The 10,222-nt window shown below is 42.0% G+C and overlaps 1 protein-coding gene across 3 annotated transcripts in view; it reads right to left on the reverse strand.

Annotated features, from left to right (window-relative positions):
• Positions 1-894: 894 nt before the first annotated feature.
• The window catches only part of KLHL20 (kelch like family member 20), a 107,227-nt gene continuing 97,899 nt past the window's right edge, over positions 895-10,222 (reverse strand). For all 3 annotated transcript variants that reach the window (XM_082266469.1, XM_082266470.1, XM_082266471.1), the window contains 3 exons: positions 9,610-9,818; positions 4,347-4,453; positions 895-1,206 (listed from right to left, as the gene is read on the reverse strand). In XM_082266469.1, coding sequence (XP_082122595.1) covers positions 1,122-1,206; positions 4,347-4,453; positions 9,610-9,818 — 401 coding nt within the window. In that variant the 3' untranslated portion in view covers positions 895-1,121. The remainder of the gene's footprint in view (positions 1,207-4,346; positions 4,454-9,609; positions 9,819-10,222) is intronic.

Below are 10,222 nucleotides of genomic sequence, written 5' to 3' on the forward strand. Positions count from 1 at the left end.
TCGACTTGCCCTTTTTCAGACTCCGCTTCCACAGTTCAGGTCCTCTTTAGGAATTAGTTGAACTGAGTGATCATGAAAATGTCACTCATATGGACTTTTAGGTGTGATATTGGAATGCTGCACACTTCATATAGATACTATTCTTCTATCAAACAATAAGTCATTATTCAAAGTTAGCACCTTAGAACTTGCTGTACATAAAGAAAAAAAAAAATTCCAGGTTGAATGACAAAATACGTAAAAGGCCCATGTATGTTAAATACTGACTTTGATCAGTCTATGGTGAACTTTTTGTTCTTTACATCTGTTTTCTCTACACAAACTATACAATTTTGCTACATCTGTTAAAGGCAACACAAGACCATTATCAAGGGTAGCAGTCTGTGCAGGTTTTAGAGGCACAAGGAAGTTGGATGAGACACTAGTGCAAGTGGCTGTATAATGTACTGCAGCAAAAGTTTGGGGAAAGCTGGGAGGTTTTTTTTTTTTTCCTTTTTTCTTCACACTGCCGTGAACTTAGGCAGCTGTAAACATAGAATATGGGTATGTTAGCACAGTCATGTGCTATGACTCTTAAAGGGACGCTTGATTTTTAGCCAAGCTGCAGACCACCTCATAAACTGGCATTGAATATCTTAGCATATGACAAAACATTATGCTTTCCAGATATTCGTTATATAAAACCATGTTCTTGGATCATTTTCACCTTCTTCAGGTCCAGGCATTAACACATTTTCAGAACTTTTCTACTCTCTGTGCCACCACAATCACATTCCGTGACATACTGCTTAAGGAACCAGTCAAAGCACCACTACCTTTTGTCCACTTGCTAAAACCTGCAGAATTTCAGAGCACTCCGGTCCTAAGGAATTCAGCTTTTTTTTTCTTACAAAATGACATTAGAATCTTCCAAGACTCCAAAACTCTGCAATCTTTCTGGGATATAAATAAAAGGAAAAAAACTTGATTTGTTAGGGAGACAGAATAAAAAACGTTTCTTCATGGCTCACTGATATAGTATCTGGTCATGAGAGTTCATTTTTTTTTTCCCCCCACTGAGAAAGTCTGTGGCAGTGTCCATGAACTGAGGCTTTCACATAACAGATGTTAGGCTGGATGGGTTACCAGATGTGTGATTCACAGTGTGTCATCTTGATAACGCCAACACCTCCTCCCAACCGTCGGTAGTTCATGCCACCATATAACCTGCGTACAAGAGGAGAGAAGAGGACTAGTTTCGAGTAACAAGATATTGCATATTTTAGTTCTTGTTCAGACCATTACAATTACACAAATTATTACAATGGAGTACATAACATTGGTTACATTCTCTTGTGCTAACAATTTACAGATTTAATCTGTGATATAACAAGACAATGAGTATTAGTGCCATACTTTTGTGTGTTGTACAAATGGGTCAGTTTGGCAGTAAAAGGCAGACTTTCAGTCCATATGTATAGCAGTCTGTTCTACAGAAGCCGGTCTCATGATCAACTTCTATCAAAAGGGGCATGCTGGAAAACGAGCATCTGATCTACATCCGATCAGAGGTGGCAGCCAATGGCCGGGATAAAATGGCACAGTGGGGGAGACTGTCGCACTAACATTGCTTGTATTAGTACGGCGATCTTTTTTTACGTTCAGCCTGCTGGGTTGAACGTAAAACAAAAACTTGTGTACCCGAGCTTTAGCCCTGGATAACCCTGTTCCTGTCCAGCTTCGGTTGGGCTAAGGTGGTCTCATTGCACTTGTGCTGGACAATCGGGAATATGGCTTTACCTAGTGGAAAGCTACAAATAGGAGGTCAAGCTGATGCCATAAAGTGAGGATGTTGTCATATGCTATCGCTAGAGGATGATACTGCCTGGGAAGAAAAGCCTCACATTACAGTAAGCAAATGCTGCTAACTTCACAGATGTCTTATTAGTAACAGAAAATATTAAATAAAACTCCTTTTAAGCATCACTGGATTGACTGGAAGGCTTTTAATTTAAACAAAAAGGTACACTCTTGCTCCACATGAAGCTAGTTTCATAACCACTAATTTGCTACAATAGAAACTGACTACCTGCAACAACCCCAACCCTCAGTACCTTGGTTACCAGTATATTGGTGATAAAAATTGCCCTGCTGTAGATGCCTGGTGATTTTGAAGCTTTTTTTTTTTTTTAATCAAGAAGTTTTTCGGGTGTATTACTTGTGTTTTTGCAAGTTTTAAGCTTCAGGAGTCAATTACCTGGGCTAGGCAAGGGGAGAAAGCAGTTCTTTAGAATTCCTCAGGTAAAAAAAAAAAAAAAAATCACACGCAGAAATGCATGTATTACACATGTATAGGCATTTCTGTTGAACTCCGTGGGATCAAAAACCTGGAAAACCCCCCCAAAAAAAAAAAAACTCCCATGATTTTTGAGTATAGGGTAACAGTGTAGAAGTGTGAACAAGCACAACTGTAAAGAGGAGGGAAAAGCAGCTCTAACCACAGTGGATAAACTGCAAAACCGCCCATAGAAACAGCATCATGTTTATTTAAAAGAACATATAAATGAAATAAAGTTCCAAACCGGTAACTTGTCGACACTGAAGCTGCTGGTGGTGAAGACCACACAATAGCAGAGCCGCTGGGTGGAAAGTCCGGTGACCGCGATGGCATAGGAGGGGCTGCTGGATGGTAGAGCCTTGGGTTCTGAAAGGTGCCGGTCCAGCCGGTGTCCACAACCGCCACCTTTCAGGACCCAAGGCTCTACCATCCAGCGTCCCCTCCCATGCCATCACAGTCACTGCACTTTCAACCCAGCAGCTCTGCTATTGTGTGACCTTTACCACCGGCAGCTTCAGTGTCGACAAGTTCTATGGGCTGTTTTCCTAGTTTTGCATTTTATCCACTGTGGTTAGCGCTGCTTTCCCCCCTTCTCTTCGCACACATGTATGCTGGTTCAGCAATTTTTTAAGCAGCAGCACCAGTGGTCAGCCATAACTCAGAGTGAGATTGCCACAAGAGTTAGCGCTGGAACTTTGGATTGTTTAAGCACAACTGTAAAGAATGGCATTCTGCATAGTCAGGCATAGGGCAACCAGCACAAAAACACTCAAGTGTAAATGGAGGCTTTCCTGAAAGAAAAAGCCTAAAACAAACTGGTCGCTTTCTTTTTCATCATCCTATTAGGACAGTATAATTAGCCACTCTAATAAATTTCCATTGGGTTATTATATTTGATGAATGGCTACACAATACACAATTCTAAATGTGAGTTTATAATTTTTTTTCAGAACGAAAGAGTAGAATAAACAGAACTAGCTAGAATTTTATGTTCTCATGCATAGTGCGCCCTCTAGTGAACCTTCTTAGGGTTTTAGCCTGGTAACCTGTGCTTTATAGTGTGTAGTACATTATGCCCATCAACTAAACTAGACCTGTTTGACACAGGTAAAAAAAAAAATTTGGATTCAGAATAAAAAATGTATTTAACCACTTGACCTCCGGAAGGTTTACCCCCCTTCGTGACCAGGCCATTTTTTGTAATCAGCACTGCGTTACTTTAACTGACAACTGCACGGTCGTAGCACACTGTACGCAAATAAATTTGTGTCCTTTTATGGAGCTTTCTTTTGGTGGTATTTGATCACCTCTAAGGTTTTTTATTTTTTGCGCTATAAACAAAAATGACCAACGATTTTGAAGAAAAAAAACCACACATTTTTTATTTTCTGCTATAAAACATACCCAATAAATAAAAAAAAAAAATAAAAAAAAAATCAAAGTTCATCAACTTCGGCCAATATGTATTGTGATGCATATTTTAATGGTATTAAACACATGAAGTATATCTTTAGAGATGGTAAATTGCTATCCTTTCCTTTGTTGCAGACTTTGTACAGTCTACCACAATCCATGTATTATTACTATTTGTAGCTGTCCCACACAGGACAGGCACAAAATATGTCCTTTAAAATTTCTCTTTCCACATTTGTGAGAGTTCAAATTTGTGCAATTTCCATTGTGATTTGGGAGTATAACTTTGTTGTGACTTTGGCCATGTGACTGTGTGCGCTCTACAATGTTGCATACAAGTTGCATGTATATCACTCAGGTGTGACTTACGCAACTTTGGAGGGTTTACATTGAAGTCTATTGCCCTCATGTCATATGAAAGTCGTAGCAAAGTAGTGCAGAAACTACTTTAAAGTCACTGTGACTTTAAGTCACGCAGATATGAACGGTACTCATTGGAAAACTTAGGGTGCGACTTGTCATGTGACTTTGGGGTGTGTGTGAATGGGGCCTTATACAAAGTTAGTAAGAGGCACTACAGAGACAATCTATATAAAGTAGAGATAAACATTCTCACCTCCAAGTATTAGCATCTGGGTCAAACACTTCTATAGTTTTCAAGTACGTTGTTCCATCAAATCCACCTACAGCCATCAACTGTCCATTGACCACAGCTAGACCGACCTATGGCATTGATAAAAGTGAAATAAGCATGAACAGTACTACTTCTATAAAAATGTTCTTTAATAAGCAAAGCACTACAATTGTTCTATTACATTGCTAACTTGTAACTACATTAATCATTTTTAACTCATGAAATTTATAGAACCAGTGGCCATAACATGGACTGACTTCTCAAAATAAAAACATGCTACCTCGAAACAAGAAAAATTAACCTGCCTTAAAGAGATTATTCCTGCTTAAATAATCAGACAGACCCCCAAGAAGGTCAGTGTACTCCACACTAGGGAAAAGCCTTGATCATCTAAGCAATGTGGTTTTCCATCTACAATGTACAGTGGGTATAGAAACGAATCACCCCTCTTTAAAATAATCACATTTCACTGCTTTGAAGTCTGAAATAAAGACAGGCATTGTTTTTTGTGCTGTCTAGCTGTATTTACTCAGTGCAACTTATAACATCCAAGTGAAATATATAAAATTGACATATCAGAAAAATAAAAAAATTGGAATTTTGTCTTACCGTAAAACCCTTTTCTCTGATGTTCATTGGCAGACACCGCTCCAGATTCTTCTTGACCATTGGGTTATGCTGCCCACCACAGAAGTAGGACACTAGGCAGGAAAAAGCTTCATCACGCCTATGGGGCAGTCCCAGGGGGTATACTCTCCCACTTCCTGCCATAGGCATTCAGTTTAGTTGCAAGCAGTGTCAGAAGAAAAATAACCCAACTAAATAGAGGGGTGGGTGCTGTATCCGTCAATGAACATCAGAAAAAAGGATTTTACGGTAAGACAAAAATCCAATTTTCTTTCGTTCATTGATGGACACAGCTCCAGAATCTTCTTGACCATTGGGACGTCCCAAAGCAGTGTCAAACATGAGGGGTGGGAAAAAACACAGCAGAAAAAATTCCCAAAAGGCTAAACCTAGGCCAACCAGGTAACATGGAGCTCAACCAGGAAAAAAACTGGAGCTCACCTGAAAAAAAACACGCACCCTGAAAGAGGACTAATCCTCTCAAACAGCGGCCTGCAAAACGTTGCGGCCAAAAGCAGCATCTGCAGATGCCAGCACATCGGTTTTATAAAATTTTGTGAAAGTGTGCACAGACGACAAGGTGGCTGCCTTGCCAACCTGCACCACTGACGTGTGCCGCGGACCCACGGACCCGCGGCTGTGAATCCATCCGCTCCCCCAGTCCAACACAACAGCCGGGAGCCCTTAAGACCCCCCTGCCCAGGTCACTAACCCACAGGATGACGAAGGACTCTGTTGTAGCCTCCGGTGTGCGCCCGGGGAAAACCAGTCAGCAGCAGCCCCTCAGAGCCCATGGCAAAAGCTAGCTCACAACCTCCAGGGAGGAGGGGGGTGAGTGGGAATGGAAGACCCACGGTTACCCTGAAGGGGCAGGGGAGAAGGAGGGGAACCGGGGGGGGGGGGTCTTACTCTCCCAGGAAGGGGCCCAAATCCACCCCAAAACCCTAAAGGGGGAGAGGGTGGACAACTACTTACCATGCCAGGGAACCGGGTGGGCACAACTCTGGACAGATCAACTCTCTACCGGGATGGGGTGCTGTCGGCCAGGAGGAAAAAAATTCCATTTAAAAAAGGAAAAAAATGCTAGGACCAGAGATGCCAACAAGGAACTAGGTCCTTACTCCTGACTAGGCAGAAAAATCTGAATGAATATAGCAGGAAGTGGGAGTATACCCCCTGGGACTGCCCCATATGCACAGTAAAGCTTTTTCCTGCCTAGTGTCCTACTCCTGTAGGAGGCAAAATAACCCAATGAACCAGAAGATTCTGGAGCTGTGTCCGTCAATTAACAAAAGAGAAAAAACTAATTGAAAAACAGAATCATGGAGTTGGAAAAAGGATCACCCCCACCTAAAAATTACTTCTAAACTCAATCATGTGTAGCCAATTCCCCTCTAAATGGCACACAAAGCCATTTGACTTTCAACTGTGATTAGCTGTGGAAATTTTGATTAGCTCAGCATTAAAAGCTTTCCTGGAGCATTTCAGTCCCTGGTAATGCAACTGAAGCAAACAATCAACTATGGGTGGCAAAAGATCTCTGGGAGAAAGTTGCAGACAGGCACAAGTCAGGAGAAGTACAAAAAAGGTCAAAGGATTTATCAATGCCTAGAAGCACAGTGTAGTCTATTATTAGGAAGTGGATGGTATTTGGTACTACACAGACCCTCACTGGATCAGGACGTTGCTCCAAACTGGATGAAAGAGCCAGGACGAAACTGGTCAGAGAGGCTACCAAAAGGCCCTCATCAACTCTGAGGCAGTTGCAGGAATTTATGACAGTGTGGCAATTGTGCGCATGTGACAACAATATTACAAATTCTCCACAAATGTGGCTTGTTTGGGAGGGTTGCAAGAAAAAAAGAGTCACTCCTCAAGAAAGGCTACATGCAGTAATAACCGAGCTTTGCCAAAACGCACCTGGTAGATTCTGAGGCCACATGGAAAAAGATGTTATTGTCAGATGAGACTAAAATGTATTTATTTGGCCTCAACACCAAACTATATGTCTAGCGGAAATCCAATACAGCTCACCATCCAAATAACACCATTCCTATAGTAAAGCATTGAGGTAATAGCCTGTTAGGGGGGGGGGGGGGTTCTCTACAGCAGGAACTGGAGCATTGTAAGTATAGAAGAATAGATGGGGGCAAAATAGTCAAATTCTTGAGGAAAATCTTCTGCCCTTTGCCAGAAAACGGTCAGTGGGAAGGTGGCTTACCTTCCAACATGACAATGACCCAAAGCACACAGCAAAAATGACCATACATTGGTTGAAGGAGAAAAAGATGAATGTCCTTGCACGGCATAGTCAAAGTCCAGACTTAAACCCCATTTAAAATCTGTGGAAAGACTTAAAGCAGGGCTTGACAAATTTGCTTTGAATCTAGGAGCCAGCTAAAAAAGTTAGGAGCCAGTTTTTTTGTTAACCTTTTTCCTACTGGTTACTTTCACCCCCTTCCCACCCAGGCCAATTTTCAGCGCTGTCGTACTTTGAAAGGCAATGGCTCGGCCATGCAATACTGAACCCAAATTACATCTTTCAAATTTTTTTGAGACCGATAGAGCTTTCTTCTGGTGGTTTTTGATCACCACTAGGTTTTTTTTTTTTTTTTTGCTAAATACATAAAAAAGGACCGAAAAATTAGAAAAAAAAAAACACCTTTTCTTCATGTCTGTTATAAAATATTGTAAATAAGCAATTTTTCTTCTTCACCAATGTGCGGGGAAAAGGCTACACTGAAGAGGCTGCTTCACCGACAGGGGCACTGATCAGGCTGCTCCGACAGGGGCACTGATCAGGCTGCTCCGACAGGGGCATTGATTAGGCTGCACTGACAGGGGCACTGATCAGGCTGCACCGATCGAGATTTATTTTGGTGATCAAATACCACCAAAATAAATCTGTGTGTGAAAAAAAAAATGATAAACAATTTTTGGTTAAGGTGTAGCATGACTGAGTAATTATCATTCAAAGTGTGAGAGCACTGAAAGATGAAAATTGGTCTGGGCAGGAAGGGGGTAAAGTGCCCTGTATTGACGTGGTTAAAGATTGAAAAATCACCCAATAGGAACAGTAAGATGCTTCCTGAGAACAGGAATGGCAGGATCCACTATCTGGGCAAACCATTTCTTCAAAAATTCTATTTCCACAGGACATAACTCAGCAAAAAGTTTTGGAAGAAGGAATAGATTGTCTGGATTCGGCCAATCTTCACGTCTTTTAAACGTTACCATCTGTTTAGCGCCCTAAGGAGCTTATTTTGGCTGAGGAGATTCCGGTGCTGTTAGACAGAAGCTAGTGTATACCATACCAATAAGTGAGCTCACAGTAGAAAGCAAATGGTGTGAAGCTTAGCTTGTGTCTCAAATTGCAGCAGGTAAAAATTCTTCAGCTGAATCCCCTTCTGTGTCCACCTTGCCTTCCTCAATATCTTCCTCAAAGAGGTTAGGATAGGGGCTTTACTCCTGAATGGATTCAAGTTTTGGAGAGGCAGAAAGGCACTTTTAGGCCCTGGCAGAGAGTTTCCCAAAGAAACCAGACAGATAAAATTAGGGAAATGTCAATATAGGTCCTTGCTCTGATGCAAGTGTACAGCTATCATTCTGAAAATTTTGCAGTTATTCCTAGGTGCCACCTGAAGCACGAGTGCTATTGGGCCCTTTTTTCTGATCTCCTCTGTGCCTGGTTTCCACCGTTGCTGAATGAGAGGTTCCTTTGAGGGGTACTCACAAAATAAATGTGGAAAGAGGTGGTTATTTGAGTGTCTGGGATCGGAGCCACTATAACCCAGATGATCTCCTATGTCTGTTTCTCTACAGAAGCAGACATCGAAGAGCAGACGTGCTTCTTGCGGGCTCAGCAGAAATGGCGGGCGCAAGTGTGTCAGCTGGAAGGCATTTGCAACTACAAGTTCACTGAAGCTGCAATTTTGTGTAGGAAAAACCCACCAAATCCAAAAAGTAAAATGTCACATATCAATTTATTAGAGACATTTTCAGGCAGCGAGGGGACCCATCATAGAGGGCATACCCCTGAGAAGGCCCTCAGGGTCTGGGTGCAATAGGAATTGACCACCATTGCCCTGGACCTGTATATTACCCGGCAGCTAACTACAATTGTTGCACCATATGACAAGGTGAGCAGCAAACGCAGGATCCAGTGTCTGAAACAAATATTACAAGCTGGCCCCACTATAGCGGGGTCCAGGCATAGTTCCCAAGATGTACAACAAAGGGCAACAGATCTAGAAACTGCTAGTGAGCTCTTAGGTAATAGGCAGTTGGATCTTGACAGAAATGCCTGTCAAAATAGCAAAGAAAAATAAAAATGAAACGGAGTAGAAACTTCCAGAGAAGAGGTCTGTCATCGAAGGACATTAGCAAAAAACTGGAGTCCCACGAAGTAGGTGGCGTTCTGTGAGAGTGCACTCAATTGTATTTCCAGCAAAGCTATTGCCACTGTTTAATTAACTCAAGGTAGCAGCATAAAACCCAAGATCTTTGACCACATATCCTGAGTCCTGTACTATACAATTAAGATAAAATAACATGGTTACATTTTGTTTGCAACTTTCCACATTACAACACTAATATAAAAGTTAAAGCAATGTCCTACCCCACTTCGTCGGGAAGTCATGGCAACCACTGGTGACCACTGATTGGTCCTGGGATTGTACCGTTCAGCACTGCTTAGCTCTGTGGTGTCATCTCTTCCACCTACTGCATAGATCATATCCTGGTACACAGCACAGCCCAGGTGCTTTCGGCGTGTGCCCATTGGTGCTATTGTGTGCCATCGGTTTTCCTGAGGATTGTAGCGCTCAACTGAAACATGCAAAGCAATGACACAATAGATCAGTCACATCTTTTTCTACCTAATCTGCAGAACAAAATAATTTATTAGCATAAATATATGGCACAGTGAGGATTTGGGTAACAAGGTTATATTAAGATTCCAGGCTAGATAGGCATCTCTGATGTCACATCTGTGATGGCGGACGTGACATCATATGCTGTTGGAAAGCAAGAAGTGCCAGGGCCTGCTCTACCGGATCCCTGTTATTTGTTGTGTAAATGTTAGTGCAATTTAATATTTACATTTTTTATGTACTACACTATGGTGATGGTTTGCTTTTTTATGCTGACCGGAGGAGGGCTGGATATGGAGGACTCAAATGGAGGGGAAGTTGACAACAGAGGGGTGCCAGAGGTGCTTTAACCCTATGCAC

Source organism: Pelophylax lessonae, assembly GCF_965119305.1.
Source record: "Pelophylax lessonae genome assembly, chromosome: 8".
Lineage (NCBI taxonomy): Eukaryota > Metazoa > Chordata > Amphibia > Anura > Ranidae > Pelophylax > Pelophylax lessonae.